This window comes from Mustela nivalis, assembly GCF_964662115.1.
Source record: "Mustela nivalis genome assembly, chromosome: 9".
Classification (NCBI taxonomy): Eukaryota; Metazoa; Chordata; class Mammalia; order Carnivora; family Mustelidae; genus Mustela; species Mustela nivalis.
Window position 1 is genome coordinate 25669735 of NC_139028.1, and position 24253 is coordinate 25693987.

The 24253-nt window shown below is 43.0% G+C and overlaps 1 protein-coding gene across 1 annotated transcript in view; it reads left to right on the forward strand.

Annotated features, from left to right (window-relative positions):
- The first annotated feature begins 356 nt into the window (after nucleotides 1-356).
- Nucleotides 357-24253, forward strand: part of CRTAM (cytotoxic and regulatory T cell molecule) — a 28070-nt gene continuing 4173 nt past the window's right edge. Inside the window, exons 1-8 of the mRNA XM_082683719.1 lie at nucleotides 357-445; nucleotides 7864-8010; nucleotides 10831-10983; nucleotides 13048-13191; nucleotides 14135-14296; nucleotides 18443-18523; nucleotides 20932-21015; nucleotides 23020-23166. Coding sequence (XP_082539845.1) covers nucleotides 400-445; nucleotides 7864-8010; nucleotides 10831-10983; nucleotides 13048-13191; nucleotides 14135-14296; nucleotides 18443-18523; nucleotides 20932-21015; nucleotides 23020-23166 — 964 coding nt within the window. The 5' untranslated portion in view covers nucleotides 357-399. The remainder of the gene's footprint in view (nucleotides 446-7863; nucleotides 8011-10830; nucleotides 10984-13047; nucleotides 13192-14134; nucleotides 14297-18442; nucleotides 18524-20931; nucleotides 21016-23019; nucleotides 23167-24253) is intronic.

The window sequence follows — 24253 nt, forward strand, 5'->3', positions numbered from 1 at the left end:
CAATCATCCTGTTATCATTGTCTAAGACATCAGAAAAGTGACAACAAGGTCACATCACCACGCAGGGAAATTTTAATCTCTCTCCCACTTCTCCTCCCCACAAAGTCTCACAACCTAGCGGATTTACCAATACTACCCACGTGTGGCAGAATGACCTGTGCCACCAACACATCACTCACACCTCTCCACAATCGCGATGACACATGCTGTCCCCTGAATGTTCCACCCGGAGGTAGTTTGGGGGCAGCGAGCCAAGAGGGGGCTTCCAGAGCCAATGGAGGCGTTAAACACATGAGGTCACAGAGCTGCTGCCTCTCCCCCTTCAAAAGAAACCACTCTGCTCCCTTTATTTCAGAATCTAGAGGAAGTTGACAAAGTGCGACAACAGCTCGGTACAACATGTGGTGGAGATTTTGCAGCTTGCTGGCCTGGTTCCCCTTACAAGGTAAGGACTTGGGGCTCGTTTCTTATGAGACTCAGCTGACCTGGTATTGTACCAAATCGACCTGTCAGTCAGTTGCATTCACAGAGGACCCACGGCGGAGGAGAACCCAGGTGTGTATGTGATTACTTTCTAAGCTACACCCCAATCACACATGGAGGGATGCTCCTGCTTTATTTAATCTCTTGTTCAATGGTTCTATTAGTATTCAATACTAGTAAGTATAGAAAGGATCACTGTAACCTGTGTCTCTGTGGCATCTATGCTACGGCTTAAATGTTACAAGCTTATTAGGCTGTCTCTTAAGTGTATGCAAGGTGGACGAGCATCACAGTGGGATTTTTTTTTTTTAAGATTTTATTTATTTATTTGACAGAGATCACAAGTAGGCAGAGAGCAGGCAGAGAGAACGGAAGGGAAGCAGGCTTCCTGCTGAGCGGGGTGCCCGAAGCGGGGCTCAATCCCAGGACCCTGGGATCATGACCTGAGCCAAAGGCAGAGGCTTAACCCACTGAGACACCCAGGCGCCCCACAGTGGGATTTTAAAAGCTCCTTTATTGTATAAGCCTCAGCCAGGTAATTCAAGTTCTCTGAAAACTCAATGTCTGCATCTTAAGATGGAGAGATGATTAATTACGTTTGACGACCAAGCTCCCTGGATTTTTAAAGGGATCAAATTTCAAAATGGGAAAGCACTTTGAGGATGACGAAGTGCTCTACAACTTTTCATTAGCTCAGAGATAATAATGAGCCCCATGGAAAATGCCTGCTTAGTTTTTGAGTTGGTGATACTTTACATTGGATTAGCATTTTCAAATCTGACTTTTGATGCTTCCTGAATTTGAATGTAGCATGATGAAAATTAGAGACGCTGTTACCTCTTTAGCACAGGCCAAATTATTCCTGCTCAAAAGAGGGGGCAAGGTATAGAAGTCTCTAAATCTCTGATTGCAACTTGTACCCAATTCTTACAAAAGAAGCTATGCCAAAATGTATTGCTTGCTGCCTGTGTGTGTTTCCAAATATTGAGCTGAATTACAGTTAGCTTTCAGGGACTGCACCAATCCTAAATCTACATTTGCCATACAACTGCAGCTGAATGATCCCGTTTTAAAAAACTAGATTTCCTATTTTATGTAGTATTTCAATTTCCTATTTTATACACTTAGATTAAGTGCTTTCTTCTTTCATTCTTATACTCTGAGGCACTTCCTATGAATTCAGTATTTGGTAATAAATAATATTAGTTTCTTCAATAAGTGGCTTAAAGTGCAGCTCATACATTCAGGAAAAGTACATTTAGAGAGCCAAAATTAGAATGTTCTCAATTCTTCCAAAGTTTAAAGCCCTTAACTGACTTTCACTTTTTGAGGATTCAAGTTGTTGCCTCCTAAAAATATCTCAAAAAAAAGTTTTAAAGAAAAACAATAGTAATCATGTCTTAAGGCAAAACCTAAAACAACTCTTTTAAAATATAAATTATTCAAATACTATTTATAAAGGGAGGAGAAAAATATATTTATTGTACCATGTAAGGGGTAGGCATTTTATATTAATTACATTTCATCCTAGCACAGATACTGAGGTATTAATATCCCTACCCCAATTTACATGAGAAAATGGAGTTTAAAAGAAGTTAGATAACCCACCCACATTTTCACAGCTAGTAAATCAGCCTGCACAGCATATAAATAAGAATTATCTCATGAAGCATTTACTGTGTGTGTGTGTGTGTGTGTATGTGTATGTGTATGTGTCTTTCTACAAGGTTGGGATAGAAAGTGTTTCTTAATGTAGATCAAAAGTTTGAAAGCCACTGATTTATACAATTTGGAAGATATGCTACTGAAAATCCCAAACCGTAAACATACCCAGAAGGCCTCGAGGCTCAGTGGCATTGGGCACACATTGTCCCCTAAACTTGCTTGGGCCTGTCAGAGTCCCAAAGAGGAGGGAGCTGACCATATTGCCTTCTTGTTAGCAAAAAGGCAGCGAATCAATTTTGGCAACACTATTGCTGTCAGCTGTTTTTAGCTATGAATCATGGGAAGAACACTGTACCTTCTACCATGCAACTTCTAAGGCTGCCAAGAACTATGGACAAAAAAATTCCGGGGGCGCCTGGGTGGCTCAGTGGGTTAAGCCGCTGCCTTCGGCTCAGGTCATGATCTCAGGGTCCTGGGATCGAGTCCCGCATCGGGCTCTCTGCTCAGCAGGGAGCCTGCTTCCTCCTCTCTATCTCTGCCTGCCTCTCTGCCTACTTGTAATCTCTCTCTGTCAAATAAATAAATAAAATCTTTAAAAAAAAAAAAAAAAAAAAAATTCCGTAATCTCTTTTCAAGGTCACTATCCACATAAATGGCCTCTAGGATGGGTAAAATACAGTAAGAATGAACAATTTTTCAAAATTAATCCAATTCAGCTATATTGTGGATGATGAAAACCCACCAGTTTGAACCTTCTATCCTGGTCTTTAGGGCAGGGTAGGATGCAGGAAACAAAAAAGAGTTGTAAATTTAAGGTTCTGTTGATAATCCTTTTGTCCATGTTTTCTGTTTTTAACCATGAAAAAGTCCCATGTTTGTTGACATTCCGAGATGCCTTCTTGAAAGCCATACTGGAAATAATTTTGACAAAGCCAGATTCATCTTCACCCTTTTAATTTTCTCTGTTGAGTCTATCTAAACAATAATAATAACAACAACAATCCTTTTTTATAATGATCTAAATGGAAGCATTTGTCTGCTACCTCATAATAGTCTTGTAAATAGGGCTCTGATTTGAGACAATCATCCTGATTTCAACTTAGTTCAAGTCTTTCTTATGCAACATAACAATAACAGAGCTGTTACATTGTTTATTACTGGATATATAAATGTCCGCATTTTAGCCATTAATTCAACTAATACTTTAAAAAAAATTTTTTTAAGATTTTATTTGAGAGAGAGAGCATGAAAAAAAGAAAACAAGACAAGTGGGGGGAAGGGAGAGGGAGAAACCTACCACCGCTGAGCAGGGAACCCGATGCGGGGCTCGATCCCAGGACCCTGCGATCATGATCTCAGTCGAAGGCAGACACCCAACTGACTGAGACATCGAGGCACCCAATACTTAAATCTTATTTGAAAAAAAATTGAAAAAATTAAATAAAATAAAACTTACTTTGTGTGAAGTCCTGGGACTGTAAAAATGAATGAATGCCAAACACTTCTCTATGAGAAGTTTGCAATCTCCACACTGAGATACTTGTAACCAAATGTAAAGCACTGGGCTAAGTGCTATAATAGAAGTCCCTTCAGGGAGCTGGAGGAGAGGGGAGGTCATTGTGGGGAAGAAGGCTAAAGACTGGTTAGGCAGTGGTATAATTTGAATTGAGTCCTAGAGGAGATAAGAAAGCTATCCTGGCAGTGGTGCCTGGGTGGCTCAGTCAAGTTAAGTATCTGACTCTCGATTTCAGCTCAGGTCATGATCTCGGGGTTGGGAGATGGAGCTCTGTATCGAGCCCAGCATCAGGCCCCACTTTGGGCTCCTCACTGGGCATGTAGCCTGCTTAAGATTCTGTCTCGCTCTCCTTCTCCCTCTGCCCCTCCCCCTCTTAAAAAAAAAAAAAAAAGGTATCCAGGTCAATAGAACAGCCTGGACAAAGGCCAAGTGTCTTCTTGAGCCTGGACCTAGCCGCGGCTGGTAACCACATTAGATACAAGCAAACAGAGGAATAGAGTGGGTGGTCTCTCTGTGCCAGCTGTGTGTGGAGCCTAGGGGGGCACTAGAGATGATGCATTCTGATGGGATCTGACAAGTTTGGGGTCCCTGCAGGATAGACTCGCTTTGTTCTGGAGCTTTTAATTTATTGGATGCAATCACTGGGATAGTAAGGTATGGGGGGGGGGGGAAGGAACATTTTACTCTTTCTTCAGTCTACCATGATAACCTCTAGTAGAGGAGAGATCAGACACTGGGACCCTGAAAATCTTGGGGAAAACAAGGAAATCGTAAGAACTGCCCAGGTTTCATCTATGTATGCTTTGGCGGGTGGTTGGGACTGCTGCTTGCCCTTTTGACTGAGGGTCGGTCACACATGCTCTGGGGTGAAGCCACTGCCATGAGGTTGGGCGTGGAGATCATGAAGGTCACAGGTTCTACTTCATCTATAAACCGGTCACAATCCATGAACCCCAGAGTCAACCAGCAGCCTCAGAACACATGGCCTCCCATGGATGGATGAAACTAGTCAGAAGTCCGTAACCCATTCAGTAAACAAGATCCATCAGCAGTAAGGGGGGACCTCCCAGGAGAAACTCCACGGCTAATCCCTGCCCTGCTTTGCACGCTTGGCCTTGGAGGAGCCACGGAGGACCATGAGACAGACTGGAGCTCTGAAGCCCAGCCGGGGAGCCTAGGAAGTAGGCACACCGCACTCAGGAGCTACACGGGAAAGTCGAGGGGTGCATAGGGATATGTTTTTAGAGCCTGCAGGGGAGGAAGTGGTGAGCAAAGAAGGTAACCCACACCCTCCCTCTGACAAAGAAGGTGAAAGTTGGACTCCAAACTTAGATGCAAAAAATATATCTATAAAAGAGGAGCTCCGGTTTAATTTGCAACAGCAATGAGAGAATCCTGGAGAACTTCCCCCTTGGAAGACGTACCATCAAACACAGGTACAGGAATCTTCTCCCAATGTTCAGCAGAGCTCAACACACCGAACGGTATCTGGGAGCACTCACAGCTGAAGCATCCTGTCTGTGGCTTCTCTCCGGGGCTATTCTTCCTTTCTACAATGATTTCCTGTCTCTCAATCAAACAAGGGGTCTACATGCTAACTGAAAGAAATACCAGCCTGTAAAGCTAAAGGCAAGGCTTGGAACAGAGTAGAGGATACAGCAATCACTCTATGCCTCGAACACAGCCCTTTCCACGCGAAACCCAGGCTTTTGTAGCTGTGCTCAGTAGCCTGGGACTCAGTTCCCAACAACAGAAGCAAACACTGATCTTAGGAGATACGATTCTTTTTTTTTTTTTTTTAATTTGACAGACAGAGATCACAAGTAGGCAGAGAAGCAGGCAGAGAGAGAGGAAGGGAAGCAGGTTCCCCACTGAGCAGAGAGCCTGATGCGGGGCTCGAACCCAGGACCCTAAGATCATGACCTGAGCCAAAGTCAGAGGCTTTAACCCATGAGCAACCCAGGTGCCCCAGGAGATACGATTCTTTAGCTTCTGCTAAAAAGCCACCCTATATGTCATTACAATTTTTTAAACCCTATAAGAATCAAATAACAATTTAATTCAAAAGCACACATCCCAAGAAGAAGGCATCTTTAAAATGGAAGACATTTATTCATAAACCGTCTGCAGATAAATCCCGACACTCCCCTTTCCCCAGATGGGGGCTTCCTGTCTAGACAATGGCTTTGCCAAAGGTAAGGACATGGACAAAAATTTTTAGTATCAACTTCTGGCCTGAGGGATGAAATTAGGGCATGTTGCTTTGACAGTGGTCTTTATTCTGTCATTGATTCAACATAGTAACTCCCCTCCTGTCTTTCAGTATTCTTATTAACAACAGGAGACCAAAGATGCCTGTCCATCACCTGCTTTATGCTGCCATCATGAGAGCTGGCACTAAACCATTACTTTTCAAGCTCACACTGTGATACTTTCTGTAAGGAATGAATTTTAGAGAAATAGAAAATAGTCTCTGCCCTCTAGAAACTTCAATCTGTGGGAAGCAGGATAACACACAAGAACGAGAAAGTAAAAAGCAAGAATCAAGATGGGAATGATTATGGAAGTAATGGAAGGTAGATAGTTCTAGATTCAATTTCTTGGCTCGGAAACTCCTTAACCTTAGAAGAAATTCCATTGTCACTTCAAAGCATCTCTACTAATATTATCTTTACTACTCAGTTACGGGTTGATTTTATAGATGAAAATACTTCCAAATGACCCAACCCAAGCAGAATTCTGGGCTTATGCTTCAATGCTCTTATGAAAACACAGTATCTTTTTATGGACTCTTCATTGTTCATTAGTATTGGCTGATGATTTGGGTATTTTTCCATCAGAACTCCAGCAAACTTTTTTCCCGTGAAAGTCAATAAGAATACAGTACAACAATTCTGGGTTATTATTGCCAGAGGCTAGATTGAAATTAATGACCTAGAAATGGAACAAACTAAAAAGTCCAAAGCACTTCTCCTAATACTTGAAATTTATCACAAGGAAATAAACTCCTTGTTTCTCTCTCTCTCTAAGGTTTGAGATGATACAGTGAAACTCGTTATATTTGCTATTCATAATTTATAACCCCACAGCATTCTTCTGTTTATAGAAGTGCTTCGTACTTTCATTGATAAGAATTGTCTAGTCCTCGGGGGCGGGGGGGGGTTTAAACTTAAGACTTGAAGAAATAGCAGATGGCAATAAAAGTGCCAAATCAGCAATAAAGCCCATTTATTTATTTATTTATTTTATCCATTTCCTTTTTGGGAGATTGTATTTGCAGCTGCTAACAACCCACTGTTTATCATTCTCTGGGGGTTGTGACTGGGGGAAATTAGATGCTCATGTTTGCCTGGAGAAAGTGTTACTGTGGACAACCGAACTGGAAGAGATCTTAGAACATCCTTGCTCTGGTGCAGAAGCTCTTTTGCATGAAAACCACTTGGAATCCTAGACACCTAACTTGTACTTAAAGCCACAAGTCACTTGTTTCAAGGTTGAGGCCAGAAACAGGTGTTTCAGGGGTCTCCACATTTGGACAATCTGACCTAGTTACATGACCATGGACTCTGAAGCCCACAGACGTGGGGACAGACCCCAACCTGTGTGACCTTCAGCCTCTATTTCCTCATCTAGAGAACCAGCAACATCATTCTTTCTTTATAGGGTTAGTTCAAAAGTTAAATTAAATACAGGTGAATGTGGCCTGGCAGAGTTCCTGGCATAGGAGAGAGCAAGTGCCTAATAGATACTGTTCAACACTTTCCTTCTTTCCTATCAAAATCGCACCCCTTCATTCAGACCTCCTTCAGGAAGCATCTTAGTGTCCCTACGTACAATGCTTGCTCCTTTGTATTGATTTAGGTCTTGTTTCTCTAAGAGGTGTGTAATGAGGGGCACTTGGGTGGCTCATTTGGTTAGGCATCTGACCCTTGATTTTGGCTCAGGTCATGATCTCAGGGTCGAGAGATCGAGCCCTATGTTGGGGTCCGCTGCTTAAGATTCTCTCTCCCTCTCCCTCTGCTTCTGCCCCTCTCCCCCTGAGTCTCTCTCTCTCAAAAAAAAAAAAAAAAAGTACATAATAAATGACTAAATGACTAAATGAATGAATGAGGTTGTGTTGAGAATAAGTCCCTGCCTCAGCTCGGGAGTGTGTCTTGGCCTATGCCAGCCTGACTGTCCCCAATTCTCTTCCTCTGCAGAAGCCTTTCTGACTAACCACACAGAAACAGTCACCGTGGAGGAAGGCCAGACGCTCATTCTGAAGTGTGTTGTTTCTCAGGGGAAGACCACCTCCCTGCAGTGGCTGGCCCCCTCAGGGTTCACCATTTTTTTAAATGAGCATCCTGGTAAGTGGAAGAAAAAAAAAAATTGCCACCAGACCTCAACCTGTGGGATTTTCCAGACAGACAAGTTGGTGGGATAGAAACCAGCATGAGTCACCCAAACGGTGGGCTTGGCCTCCCCTGCTGTTACGTGGGGATCACACCCAGAGACCTACTACTTTACACATGGCTGCTTTTTCTGACAGGAAGTCTGAAAGGGAAACCCCACCAGAATGGTTGGTAAAGGGGGCTCAAGTTACAAAGCACATTTCCATGCCCACACCTCACCCCCACGTCACCCCCACATCACCCTTTTCCTCTCAGCAGCGATGAACCTGCCAACAGCACCAATGACAGGCCGCAGACAGACTTGAGGCCTTTTGTCCTCCTGCAGCTCACGCCGTCGCCCCACGTCTGGAGCCAGCTGCCTCACTTCCCATCTGAGCGATTCAAAGCCCCATCACAAAGCTCCCTTTCAGATACCTCCTTTTCTCCTGTTGGTCTCAACACAAAACCAAGATCACGGAGCCACTGAGGAACAGACAGGGCGCACTACCTTGGAAGGGAGGCAGCCATTCCTGTTTTCACAGACACACATTGAGTCCCAGATGCCTGAGGTGGAAAGGGAATCCCCCACCCCCAACACTGCCAGTTTTATTCACATATAATAAACACATAGCACCGCATTAGTATGAGGCATACAATGATCTAATATTATGTATATACTGCAAATTAATTGCCACAGGGGGTCTAATTAACATCCATCACCCCACACAGTCACAATGGTTTTGTTTTGTTCTTAAGGAAAGGGATTCTTAAAAGTCTATTTAGTTCCTTTCTTTGGCCAGGATTTTACTAACCCCTCCTCTTCCTAATGAGACCATTGTATACTTCCATGTAATATTCTGAATGGCCAAATATTTGGAAAAGTCTCCAAAACAGCAAATTTCATTCTATCTTGTAAAAGCAGAGCCTCTAAAAAACTTGATATGCTATGAAACGGTTTTTTAAAGATTTATTTATTTTAGAGAGAGAGAGAGGGAGGGAGGGCGGGTGCATAAGCAGGAGAGATAGAGAGAGGGGGAAGAAATCTCAAGCAGACTCTGCACTGAGCGTGGAGCCCAGCATGGGGCTCGATCCCAGGACCCTGAGATCACAACCTGAACAGAAAGCAAGAGTCAGAAGCTCAACCAACTGAGCCACCTAGGTGTCCCATGCTATGAAACATTATTAAATATCTTTATGTTCGATGTAAACTTACCATATATTTCAAGCAAAATTAACTATTAATAGTAGAATCCAGTAAAGAAAGTAGATGTTAATTGTTGAAAGTTCTGAGAGAAACAGTTTGAGTAGAGATCATTCCTGTTAAATATTGTTTTCTCTTGGTTTGGTTTGGGTTTTAGTAATCTGGGAGAAGATGGGCACTCTCAAATTCCTACAACAAGAGAACCTTGGTTGAACTCAGTGATGCTCAAGCAAGGGTCATTCTTGCCTTCCAGGCGACATATAGCAATGTCTGGAGAGAGTTTGTGTTGTTATAACTGGGGAAAAAGGAGCGGGGGAGAGGGCGGTCCTAGCATCTAATGAGTAGAGAGGATTGCTGCTAAACATAGTGCACAAGATAGCCCCACAACGAAGAATTAAGGACTCAAAAATCAATAGTGGTCAGCTTGAAAATGCCTGAAATCTAGCTCAGATAATGCCAGTGTCCCAGGACACACAACCATTCTTTCAGATGAGAAACAACCTTCCTTGGTCAGCCATTCAAGGTTTAACTATGTTACGCTTGTTCATGTTACAAATCCAAAGAGAGAGAGACAGAGGGAGGCAAAAACCACTTATTTCAGGAGCCTCCGATTTGCTAAGGGACCTACGACCTAAGATAGAAATCCCAGGTCAACACAGAATCAAAAAACAAAACAACAACAACAACAAACCCAAACACTTGCCAAAATCTTTAGGAAACTTCAAATAATAATAAATTTCTAAAAAATTAAAAATAAAAGGAGCACCTGGCTGGCTCAGTAGGTAGAGCATGCAACTTTTATTTTTTTAAGATTTTATTTATTTATTTGACAGAGAGAAATCACAAGTAGGCAGAGAGGCAGGCAGAGAGAGAGAGAGAGAGAGAGAGGAGGAAGCAGGCTCCCTGCTGAGCAGAGAGCCTGATGCGGGACTCGATCCCAGGACCCTGGGATCATGACCTGAGCCGAAGGCAGAGGCTTTAACCCACTGAGCCACCCAGAGCATGCAACTCTTGATCTTGGGGTTATGAGTTCAAGTTCTACATCATGTGTGGAGATTAACTTATAACCAAAATCTTTAAAAATAAAAAGCACCCAAATGGAGAAATGGATAGTCATGCGTTAATTTTCCATTCTTTACACCCATTGTGACAGGACAACCTCAAATCAATTAGGTTTCAAGGAGGTGACTCTAATGGGGTGAATCTAGTTTTTCATAATGTACAAAAAATGAAATCAATCTAAGAGGTAAATCTAATTTTTCATAATGTACAAAAAAAATGAAAAAAAAATTAATCACCCCTCAACCCGAACCCTTCACCAGCACAGTGTTAATTTCCTCCATGCACAAATAAAGCAAATGGTTTGTTTCGCGGATCCCGGTATCAACATATTTCATTTCCTAAATGAATGTCGAGCTTCTGAGAGGCATCCAACTGGGAACACTAGAATTTGGAAGGCAGCTCAATCGGAGATGTGACATTTGTTCCGCCAAAGTGTGAAATTCAAAAGCCATTCCTGTGAATAATCAACCCACTGAGAGACTGTATTCTTCTGATCGCTTTCTTCCTAACAGCTCTTTTTCTCTCTTGTCCAGCTTTAAAAAATCCCAAATACCAGCTTCTTCATCACTCCACCAATCAGCTTTCCGTCAGCGTGCTGAATGTCACCCAGCGAGATGAAGGCGTGTACAAGTGTTTACATTACAGCAACTCGGTGAGAACAAAGGAAGTAAAAGTGATCGTGTTAGGTAAGTGCCTGAGGGCCGGCAACCCAGCACACCAGCGACAGACTTAGGACAGGACAGATCATTCTTAAACTTCACATTCTAGTTAGTAATATGGCCTAGAGCAAAGCATTTTCTTGGGCACCTCTACCATCTTTTGTCAAAAGGAAAACAGAAAGGAGCATTTTGACTCACGAGCCCCAGATGAAAATGTGACTTTGTGAAATGTGTCTTTTGGCATCAATGCAGTTTCTTGTCCAAGGAACTAAGAGAAAGGAGAATTAATACTTGATAAGCTGCTACTATGCACCAGGCACCGTGCTAAGCTCCAGGGGATCAAAGAGGAATCGGGCATAGCCCCTGCCTACAAAAGAGTTGACACACAGGTCAAGTCAGGCAGAGAAGCCTGTAAATAAAGTAGAAGCTAACAACAGCATAAGCTAAGATACAATGAATTCAGATGTAATTGTACTGGACAGCTGGCTCACATCCTCTGCCAAAACCAGGTCCTCGCTTCTAGTGGGGAATGGGTTTGGGAGGTGCGGACAGGAAGCATGGGTCCCCTGATTGCCCAGGGCTTGCTCCGTTCTCTGGACGCTCCACTGTGTTCAGTGGAAGCCTTACTGTCTTTACTTTTCTGCTTTTTGTGACGGAACAGATCAATTATAAACATCACTTTTTATTGATCTCTAATTCAGATCAATTATACACGTCACTTTATATTGATCTCTAAGTGACATAATTCCACAAATGACAAGTGAATGTCTTGGGCTTCTTCTGTTGAATTAATGTAGCACGGTGCCTGCCATAAAGCAAAGGCACAGTAACAAAGTGTCTGGGAAGGCTCCTGAGGCGGGTTGAGACCCAGTAAGACCCAGCCCACCTTACTGGCCAGCACCCAGAGCACTCTGGCTCACGCTGCCTGTGTGCCCTTCTGGGCTCCTCTCCCCGTCCCCGCATACCTCTGTCACTACACTTACCGCATGATCTTTTAACTAACAGCTTAGGGACTGAGTCTATCACCAGACTGTCAGCTCCTCAAAGGGCTTTATCTTTTCCTTATGTGGACAGCCCACGCCTAACACATCTAGTATCTACATGCAGCTGACTTTGCAGTGTCTCAGTGGCAGATAAATGAGCCAATCAACGTGCTGGGGTGCAGTTCTGGACCAAAGTGTGAAGGTGCATGGGAAAGAGGAAGAAGGTAGCCTACCCAAAAAGTACACTTTGACCCTTGAACCGCATGGGTTTGAATTGTGCAGGTTCCCTTATATGCAAATTTTTAAAATAAATACCGTCCAGTACTATAAAGGTGTTTTCTCTTCCTTATGATTTTCTTAATATTTTCTTTTCTCTAGATGACTTTCTAGGAAGAACAGAGTGTAGAATACATAAAACATAGAAAACAGGTGTTCATCAACTATATTATCACTAAGGCTTCCCATCAACAGTAGACTCTTGGTTGAGTTTGGGGGGAGTCAAAGTTATGCATGGATTTTCAACTGTGCGGTGGTCAGGAGAAGTGTCAGTGCAACTGATCCCCACATTGTTCAAGGGCCAACTCTATTTCCAAGACAGGAGTATGAAAAAAAGGACAAATAGGCCCTTGATAAGAGAAATGCATCTTTAATATTAGGAGGGGATAGAACTCACTCACTCATGCCAGTCTAGAACTGAACCGACCAACTCATAAACCAATTCCTTCGTGACATAGACAAGGAAACTGACCCACCAAGATATGGAGGGACACACAAGGGTTCTTACGATAACTGGTAACCAATGTAACTAGACTAGTGTTCTCCCAAACACAGTCAAATAGCAAATGTAAAAATTACTGTTGTAACACTGGGAATTTCCACGGACTAATCACACACTGGGTGACAAGCAATATGGACTAGAGCCAAGGAAGGTTTACAAGTACATAAAAGCCCTTTAACTGTATTCTGGGAAGGATCAAGTAAAAAAAAAAAAAAAATGTCCATTATGTAGACCATACACGACCATGATCTCTATAGACTATTAGACTCCGTGCTTTACTGGGATACGCAGACCAGATCAGTGAACGCAGAAAAATTAATTCTCTTCCAGCAACACCGTCCATACCAACCCTGGAAGCTTCAGTTATCAGAACGCAAGACGGAAAAGAACACGTTACCCTTAAATGCTCCACCGTGAGAAGTAAGCCGCCTCCGCAGATAACCTGGATTATAGGGAGTGACATAGAACTCAATGGTAAGTAAGGACAATGTTCTCTCGCCTCCTTTGTTTTCCTTCCTAGGGCTATTTCCAAGGAATTTTTAAATCCTCTGGCACCCTCTGGTGGTGTCAGCAGCGGCAAAATAGCTTTCAACAATCCTTCTGATTCCTCTGGACAGAATTATCTTTATAACCTATCGATACCGTGCCTTCATCTTGAAAACCTATCACAAATAATAGGATTAGATGTTCATACTTAAAATAAAGTGGGCACCTGAAATGGGATATTATGGTTTCTTAAAACTCAACAGAATTTCGTATATAAGTATGATATAGTTATTATCTTGGCATGAAATTCTAGCAGACAAAAGTTTGAAAATACATTTAACATACGACTTGGATATTGGAACAGGTAAGATCCTCCTGAAAAAGTGCGTTACGATGTCATGCCCTCCGCAAAAATATTATGGTACTAAAGAATCTAAACTTTGATTAGATTAAAGCAGGGTTCAGTTGACAGAAGGATAACTAATGGTCTGGGAACTGTTTGGGAACTGGTTAGAGTTTCTTTACATCGTAATGTGTTACATTGGACTTTATACACCCAGAGAGAGATTCCGTCCAATGCCAATTCTACATCATTACAAGACCTCTCCTTTCATTTGCCTGATCGATTCACCTTGAGTAAGGTCTTGGGTCTTTGTGTTTGACAACATTAGGCTGTCCCTGTGTCATCACCGTAAGCTTTGGATTTTATTTTCCGGTAGTGAAGGTTAATAGAAACCTAACCACTGTCCTTTACCTGCTTCCCTCTGGGACTGGGGCCAAGCGTGCACAAGGCAGCTGGGCGAATCTAGAATGACTTAGAAGTCTAACAGGTTTGCCAAGATGTCAAGACCATTGGTCTCTAAGAGAACCAAACTCACCCAATGGTATTAAGTAGCCACAACCTCCTACACCCCTTTCATTTGCTCCATAGGTGAGACCCACCATGAATTTGAAACTGATAGGAAGAAATGTAACAGCAGCAGCATCCTCAGAGTCCACAGATACAGCAGAAACTCAACAGTGGACTGTGTGATCCGACACAAAGGCCTACAAGGAGGAAGACTGGTAGCACCTTTCCGATTTGAAGACTTGGGTAAGAAGAACGAATGATTGTCTTTAATCATTTAATTTACCTTAATATTACACTATTAAATGAAATTAAATGCAATGGGAAGAGTCCTTCAGAGTGAGATCACTGTCCACAAAGCTCTCCTTAACAGCAAATCCCTTTAATGATGGAAATTTCTCCAGCTGAGCATCCTAGAGTACCTGTTCCAACATCCAGGACCCCAGTTGTACGGAAAGTCTCTCAGGGCGCCATATGCAAATGATGTCATGCTTGCATTTTGATAATGACAGCCGGCCTCACTTGGCCCTACATAGTTTTATTGCATTCACGTTTTCAGGGAGGTCATCTGAGACATACTTTATCTTTGTAGTCAACCCAAAAGGAGATAACAGCCACTGAAATAAATCTAAACTTGCCTGTATTATTTTATGTTAATGTAAAACACTCACACAGTCAAATTAAGCCATGATTCCTCTTTAGATTTATTTTGTTATAACTTTTATGCAGGTTTTAGTTTAACTGTGTTAATATTCTGGGCAGAATAAATATTAATAAAACATCAAATAGTTAATGTAAAGAGGCATTTCAGAATGTGTTCTCTGATTCCTTCATCAAAAACAAAAAATAATTTTAAAGCTCCAGAAAACCTTTTTTTGAGGGAGAGGAGGGGTGGGGAGAGCGCGTGAGGGAGCAGTGGAGAGGTAGAGAGACTCTCAAGCAGGCTTTAAGCCCAGCTCAGAGCCTGAGGCAGGACTCGATCCCATGACCCTCAGATCATGACTGCAGTTGAAATCAAGAGTCGGACACTTCGGCGAGCTGAGGCACCCAGGCGCCGCTAGCGAACTTCCTGAGCCAAGAAGTATCTAATAAGAAGTACCATGAATCACACATCTGTAATGAATAAGACTCTGACCTTCGTTATTTTATAAGGTACTTCTCAAAGTACAAAGAATTCCTCAAGTGCAAGGATTCACTCACACTAGCAAAGGAGGGAGTGGCTGGGTGAGGATATGTTTGTTGAGAAAGGCAAGGCACTGGTTAAGAAGCATGCCGTCATGGGAAAAGCACCCTGCAGCCCTGTGGGGGTTGCTGCTGTGGCTAACGGCTCCCCCCTCACTACCAAGTGCTTTCCACCAGTCACTTTCTCATCAAACCAAAAGTAGCAAGTCTTGAGGAAGCTGCCTCCAGAAGACTGGGGCCCCACAGACTGGGCTTGCTGACGTATTCTGACGCACAGTCCGGCCTCTTCACGACTCGTCCCCCTCCAGTCCAGCCTCTGCTATCAGTGGAGCATAGCTCATGGCGGGAGGGGTGCTCCTGAAAGATCCTCAGAGTCTTTTATTTGTAAGATTTATTTATTTATTTATTTGAGAGAGAGAGAGAATCTCAAACAGATTCCCCACTGAGCATTCCAGTGCAGGGCTTGATCTCATGACCCTGAAACCATAACCCAAGCTGAAACCAAGAGTTGGATGCTCAACCGACTGAGCCACCCGGGAGCCCCCAACATTCAGATTCTTCAACAAAAGAATCAGTGATATTGAAAAAGTATGTATTTTTACTTTTCAGCTACAATTCAGGCCATCTACAAAAATTACTCCAGAGGGGAAATCAGTTTCTTCTCCATTATGGCCATACTTCCAAAGGACTCAAAATCATAGTCATAAAATGCTTCTCATAATAATAGGATAATAATAATAATGATAGCAGGAAAATAATAGGGACGCCTGGGTGGCTCAGTTGGTTAAGCAGCTGCTACCTTTGGCTCAGGTCATGATCCCAGCGTCCTGGGATCGAGTCCCGCATCGGGCTCCTTGCTCGGCAGGGAGCCTGCTTCTCCCTCTGCCTCTGTCTGCCTGTGCTCACTCTCTCTCTCTGATAAATAAATAAAATCTTTAAACATAAAACATTTTTTTCTTAAAAAAAAAACAGGAAAATAATAGGATAATAATAATAATAATAATAATAGGATAATAATAACAGGATAAGACTTGACTTTTGTTTCTGATCTAACTGTGGATTATTCAGCACCCACAGCCTGATCTCCACTGAGTCTTCAGAGAGCAGCTCCAACACCATCTCTTGGCTAGTTCCATGTGTTTATGGCTTTTCACCCTTCAGCAAGCAACTATGTTGACATACAGATACTACACACATTTTGTTCATCCAATGAGCTTAAAAAGTTTGGTTAGCTGAGGGTGCTTTAAAACACATTTCCAAGTAAGGATTCTGGCCCATTTCATTCCCATACTCTGTGTGGTAGGACCTGGGAAAATGAAGATTGGGCAAGCACCATATCCAGGGACGTGAGCAGCAGTGTCTGCCGTTGAAAAATCTACACTTCGATGCTTGTGGAAGTGTGATGCTTAGAGAACAGAGCAGGGATGGATCAGACCCTCTTCCAAATGACTTACTTCATTGTTTAGTATTCCAAATGAGGAATCTTAATTTCCTATTATTAACTGGAGGTGGGATTAAAAAACAAACAAACTTGAGCAACAGTTCTCAAACTCAGAGATGTGGGGATCCCTCTGCACTCCTGCAAATAGCTGAGGACCCCAAGGAATTTTTAGTTATGTGAATTGTATCTGTCAATATTTACATACTAGAAATTAAAATTGAAAAAATAGTTTAAATATTTATTTATAAAATAATCCACTATGTATAAACAGAAATGGCATCTTTTTGTGGAAAAATAACTGTTATTTTTGCAACACCAAAATGTTAGAAAAATTGCACTGTTTTGCATTCTGAAATCTCTTTAGTATTGGGTTTAATAGAAAACGATTAAGTTTGGGGCACCTAGGTGGCTCAGTGGGTTAAGCATCTGCCTTCAGCTCAGGTCATGATCTCAGGGTCCTGGGATCGAGCCCCACCTCCTCTCCTTCTCCCTCTGCGCCTCAGCCTGCTTGTGCTCTATTTCTCTCTCTCAAATAAGTAAAATCTCTTTAAAAATAAAAATTAGAAAGCTGAGAAGCACTCACAGATTGCATAAAGACATGACCTGTCACATATCCGTATCAATATTTATAAAATTTCAGGCACCTTTTCTATACACTCCCTGGTTGCAGGCCTGTTCATTGGTCAAATCTACACTAAGCTGAATGAGTGGAAATATCCGCAAACACTATTTTGATTGTTTTCTTTTGTTTTTTATAGAGAGAGAAGGGGGAAGGGGCGGACAGACAGAGAGAATCCTAGGCAGGCTCCACGCTCAGCATGGAGTCCAACATGGGGGTTGGACTCACAACATGGGGCTCGATCTCACAACCCTGAGATCATGCCCTGAGCCTAAACGAAGAATTGGACACTCAACCAACTGAGTGGTCCAAGCGCCCCAACTATTGTTCTGCATTATACAATATTACATTTGTAACCACTGTGCTTAATAAATAGCAAAGCCCTGTGCTAAGCATGTTGAATGAACGAACTCATTAAAATTTCTTGCAAAAAAAACCCAAAAGAAAAAAAAAGAAACACTAGAAAGGCAAATGCTGTTAGTAGTTCCATTTTACAGGTAAGGAAAAACTGAGCATTCAAGAGGTTGGGCATCTTGCTCAAATTCGCTTGGCAGGGGCGCCTGGGTGGCTCAGTGGGTTAAGCTTCTGCCTTCAGCTCAGGTCATGATCTCAGGGTCCTGGGATCAAGCCCTGCATCAGGCTCTCTGCTCAGCAAGAGCCTGCTTCCCCACATACACACACCTGCCTCTCTGCCTACTTGTGATCTCTGTCAAATAAATAAAATCTTAAATAAAAAAAAATTACTTGGCAGCAAGCAAGTTAACAACATCACAATTCAACCCAGTCTGTGACTGACTCCAAGACCACCTAACAAATAAATAAGGAGGGAGCTAGGGGACTGGGCAGACAGACAGAAGGACTAACAGGTAGATGGAGACAGAGACAGCAAACCGCCTTAGCATACTCCTGTGAAACACAGCGCTGTGGGCCCCCCATGCCGTACTTCTCAGCCAGGCAGGCTAGCAGATGGGCTAGCAGCAGGATGGAATCAAACACCAGAGCAAGAGCTGCAGGGCACGTAGTGCTGAGGTCTCCGCAGAACCTCCCAGGCACGTAGCAGCCGTGTCCATTCCCCAACCTATTGTCCCAAGCACCATGTGGGTGAGACTGCTCTCTGTAGTTGCAGATTTCTGTTTTTCCCCTTTCCTAGTTACCGATCACAAGCCGGCTTCAGATGCCCTGGAGAAAAGCTCCCCGTCCTCGCAGGACCCTCAGCAGCCCACTAGTACTGGTAAGTGTCAACCCGTTAAGATTTTAAAAAAAAAAAAAAAAAGCCTCCTTGGAAAGAGCCATTTTTCCAATTCTCATTTCTAAGATTTTTTTTTGTTTAATTTTAACTTTTTTTTTTTTTTTTTTCCATAAGAGAGGGAGAGAAAGAGGTGGAGGGGGAAGGGCAGAAGGAGAGGTAGTAGGGTCTCAAGCAGGCTCCATGCCCACCGTGGAGCCTGATGCAGAGCTCCATCCCAGGACCCCGAGATGGTGACCTGAGCCAAAATTGAGAGGTGGATGCTTAACTGACTGAGCCATCCAGGCGACCCTGATTTTAACTTTTTCAGATTTCTTTTTTTTTTTTTTTTTTTTTTTTGACAGAGAGAGAGAGAGAGAGAGATCACAAATAGGCAGAGAAGCAGGTGGAGGGGGGGCGTTGGGGAGGAAGCAAGCTCCCTGCTGAGCAGAGAGCCTGAGGCAGGTCTCGATCCTAGGACCCTGAGATCATGATCTGAGCCAAAGGCAAGTTAACCCACTGAGCCACCCAGGTGCCCCGATTTTAACTTTTAATAAGGCAATGCAGTATACCCTGCACTGGCTCTAGCTTAGTGGTTTCCTAGAGGGGCAGAGAACACCAGCAGAGTTCCCTTAGTGGGATGGGCTTTGAGGTAACTAATGCCTTGTAAGTTCAGTGCTGGTTTGCTTGCTACACACACACACACACACACACACACACACAGACAAAACTGTGATATTTGAATTTCCTCTACGGTAAAGGGCAAGGTTGAATTCACTTATGGAGAGACTCGTTTCTTTGTTTTCTCATCCAGAGCACAGCAAACACAAAATAAAGACTTGGTTTCAGCAAAGGGCAAAGAAGCAGGATGTAGAGATGTGGGAGTTAGGGCCACAGAATAACAAGCTCGCCTTTGAAAGCACCCCAGTTGCTCGGTTGTCAAGAACTCAGACAGGTTTTGGATGACAGGATTGAGCTCTCAAGGCAGAATTTATGAAGCCTGGATTATAATCCTAGTTTTTTAGACAGTGAACCCACTGGATGGTTAGCTCTGGGCAATGGTCATATATTTATCTTTGTATCTTACTTGGCATAGTATCTGGCACTAGCAGGTACTCAGAAAATGCCGTATAAATGAATAAACACACGTATGAATACCTTCATTTGTTATAGGGTTTTGAGCAAGAGAGCCTCGTCCAAAAAGGGCATAAACTCCGATATGTCCTCTTTTTGTTTCAAACAGTCCGTCTGTAGGAATTTCCTTGAGTGGAATAAGTGCTTTCCTATCATTATCAAGTCCATAGTTCTGAGTATTATATTGCATTTTTAAACATTTTTTACCTGGAATAATATTTAAAAGTAAATGTTCGGGGCTTTTAAACATTGACACAAACAATATGTACCAGCCTGTGTTTTGAAGGGCAATGGAGATTGAAAATGGTCTGAAGTGGAGCCACCATCTCACTTGCTTTAATAATTCAATATTTGTAAACGTGTTTAGAATCTACTTGTCTTCAAATTGGCTGACAGTGCCGCTAAACAACCCAATTTTCTGCTCTGCTTTCTCATATAAAACATATGATTTAATATGGTTTCTAAATTTCCTTTCAGCTTTCAATTTCTACGATTTTATTACTGTTAATCACACCCATTTCCAGCCGAACGGGTGGTTTCATTCCCCGCGGGATCCACACAGTGGCGCTGTGCAATGGGCTAAAAGGCAGGGGGGTGGTGGGCAGGAACGGGCAGGATGAGCAACAAAACCAGAAAACTCCGTCTTTGGTTTTTATGGCTTCTCCTGCCTAGCAAAAGCATCACAGTACATGCCCGTTCTAAATGGGGTGGGGGGGGGGGCAAGCAGAGGTTTGAAGGACAAGAGAGCCTATTTTTCAATATAGAAATCATTGTTTCCCAGGCTGTCATGTTTTCTTGCCACAAGGCTTGGGGTCCCAATCTTCAGCATCCCGGTGTTGCTCTTGTGCTATTCTGAAGCCCTTCTCACTAAGAGGCCTGATTCAGGAAGCAGGTGTAAAACAGTGGTTTACATTTTGCGTTCTGAATTTCGGTGTTGGCTCCATCACTCACTAGCTCCGTGATGTCAGACAATGTACTTAGCTTCTCTAAGTCTCTGTTCAGAGCTGTGGTGAGGAACCCACAGAGTGCTGTGTTTGGGGTTGAGCCTAGAGCTGGCGTGCAGTTAACTAACATCGAGGCGAAATGAGCCGTTTGCAACTATTTCTGGAAGACGTCAGTAGTTCAAAAATGGTCTTCTTGTTGTTTTTGTTTGGTTTGGGTTTTTTAAGAACAACAACTTAATTTGGTTTCCAAAGCTGCTTCGGGATGGCTGTGTAAATATACACACTATTCATATACCGTTACATGTATATTTCATGTCTTAATTTCTTCCGACTTAGTTGCAGTAATGGAAGATTCCAGTATAACAGAGAGTGACAAGGAAGAGAAAGAACAACCCGCTGAAGACCGTGCCTTGGCCACTGGTAAGCATCCCCCACAGCATTTAGAATAAACACTTGACATTTTAACCTCTTCATCAGTAAATCCAATGGCCTTTTTCAGTCCCCATCTTCTTGACCTTTCTATTGGTTAATCAATCCCTTGTTCCTTAACGTAGTTGCCGCCCTGGCTTCCTTGACGTACTCTGCCTGGGTCTGTGACTTTTTGCTAACCACTCCTTCTACATATCCGTCAGAGAACTTCCCTTCCTCCTCTGGCTTCTTTTATGTGGATAGATACACTTCTGACTTGACTTCTCTATCCTTGATTTTTTCCCTTAATTCTTTTTTTTTTTTTTTTTTAAGATTCTATTTATTTACTTGACAGAGAGAGAGAGATCACAAGTAAGCAGAGAGGCAGGCAGAGAGGGGGAAAGCAGACTTGCTGCTAAGCAGAGAGCCCGATGCGGGGCTCGATCCCAGGACCCTGAGATCATGACCTGAGCCAAAGGCAGAGGCTTAACCCACTGAGCCACCCAGGTGCCCCTTCCCTTAATTCTCAATGAGTTTACCCATTCCCAAGGTTGTTCCTGTTGCCACCAGGCAGGAAAGCTCCATATTTATACTTCCAGAACATTCTCCTGAGAAGTAATCCCTGTTTCATTTCACCTTCTACATCCCTGTTGCTGGATTTTCTGCCATCTCCTCGAATTTAACATCACCAAAAACCAAACAGCACCTTTTCCCACAAAATCACCTCATCCAGATGATCACAGAGTCCCCAAACCTTGAGGTCATCCTCCATTCCTATGGATGTGTGTACACACAAACACATAGAAAATCAGTCCATCTCCAAGGACTTTTGAGTCTCTTCTTCCAGAATCTTGTGGACCATCACTGCCACCGTTGGTCCAGACCCTCATCAGCTCCTGTACAAAGTTCTAGGACTTCAGTTTCTCCTCTTGTGGTCCATTTTTAGGACTATGTTCAAAACACCCCATTGCATTCTTCACACTTCTGTTCAGAAAACATCTGTGGCTCCCCGATCTACCACACAGAGCAGGAGCCTCAATGCCTCTACCAAACGGCCTCCATCCTCTGTTTCTGCAGTCTTGTCTCTTAGGCCCCAACAAGAACACACATTTTTCTCTGACAATATCATCCCTTTTTGACTGCCCTGCCCTCGATGACCTGAACTGCCCCTGAAGAAAGAAAGGGGTTCATCTTGCTTCTCCTTACCCTTCTTTCAAGGCCAAGATCTTCACTGAGAACTTTCCTGACTAACTCAGGGACCACTCCAGCCTCTGAATCCCTGAGCCCATGATGCCATTGATCTAGAATTTGATCTAGGGATCTAGAATTTGGCAGATTTCTGACATCTGTTGATTCATGTATTTGTTTCCATAGAGAGAGAACTACCCCAAAAGCACAGGAACCATGCCTTTTGGAGGCCCAAACATGATGTTCGACACTAGCTAGTCCTCCTTAACTACTTGTTGGCTGAGAGGGGGTCAGGACATCTGGGAAAAACTAGAGCCCATAGAATCAGAAAGTGAGGTTTAGAAAGATCTTAATTAAAGACCTCACCTAATTTATGTCCAAAGCCCTTCATGTAGGACGACATTTAACCTAGCCAACATTCACGGATTTTGTTTTATTTGCATAGTTTTCCACACTCCTTAACAACCTCTCCTATGCTTAACCACACCTTGCTAAGAAATCATTCCTTATAGCTCATTTAAGTCCCGATTATAATCTAAGTCAATATTCTTGCGTATTTTCTCCAGAAACGAAACATCACAGCTTTGAAATCTATATAACTTAAGAGCATTTTTCAAATCATCTCACAGAATTGCTTTGTTTGTGCACCTGTTGCCCTGTTTTCGAAGAATAAATAATACGAATCTCTTTCCCTTCAGGGTAAAGCTCTGTCTTTTTACCCGAGTCGCCTATCAGCTGACGCTACACTTTGAAAGAATCGTGCAAATCCTGCAGTGACAAAAACCAACCAACCTTGAACTGTCTAAATTCCTTTTGTTTCCCGTATAGAAGCCAGTCTTCAGTACGTGGGGGTGATGAGGAGGAAAAACGGCATCCTGCTGCTCACCCTTGTGTCCTTTCTCATCTTCATACTCTTCATCATTGTCCAGCTCTTCATAATGAAGCTCCGGAAAGCGCACGTGGTGTGGAAGAGAGGTGAGAGGCAGAGGACCCGACGAGGCACTCGGGGGCGCTGCGACATGGGGCAAGGACAGAGGACATTCTGGCAACTAAAGCTTTTCTGTCCGATGCCGCACAGCCTGTTTGATATGTGCTGTCGTTCAAATAAGCACTGGCTGGTTTTGCAGTAAATACAGGATGTGAATCTCCAGGGGCTCTAACCAAAGAGTGTGTAACCCAGAGATTGCAGAGTCGCTCCCAGAATTGACATTAAGTTATAAAAGCTTCTAGTCACCAAAGGATCCCCAGTAGAAAACTCATTCACTCATTCAGAAAGCATTCACTGAGCCCCTCTAGTGTGCCAGGCACGAGGGTGATATGTCTGTCAACAGGAGAGACCAGGTCCCCCCCACCGCCCCACAAGGAGTTCACATTCTAGGGGTGGCCAGTTGAAGGGGGAATATAGACTGTGCTGATTCTGTTCTAACTTTGCAAGAATGTATTCAGCCTCCGTCAACCATACTATGTGAGTAACGTTTCTCAAGCTTTCCAATTAAGAAGTTATCATCAGACACCATATATATATATCTATATAGATAGATAGATAGATAGATAGATAGATAATTTACGTAGCATGGAAGGTGCCCTATTAAAATGCATAGATTCAACACATACCAGAGCTGGAAGGGACCTTAGAAGTTATCCAGAATAATTGTCTACTCAATGCATTCCTTCTGTGTGGACCAGGATTAAATCCCCTCCTTAATTCTAAGTGATTATTCAGACTTATGCTGGTCCGTGCAGTGGCCACAATGTGGCTCCTGAACCCTTGAAATGTGGCCAGTCGCTTTTGAGAGGGGCTGAAAGGATAAAATACACACCCAACTTCGAAAGCTCAACACACACACACACACACACACGAATACAGTGCATCTAATAATAATATATTGGATCTACTAGGTAAATGAAATATATTATTAAATTAATTTCACCTGCTTCTTTTTGCCCTTGGAGCATGGCCACTAGAAAACTTAGAATTACACGTGTGGTTTGCATTCTAGTTGCCAACATTGTTGCCTTAGCCACAAATGACTCCAATACCTCCAGTAGCAGAGAACTCAGT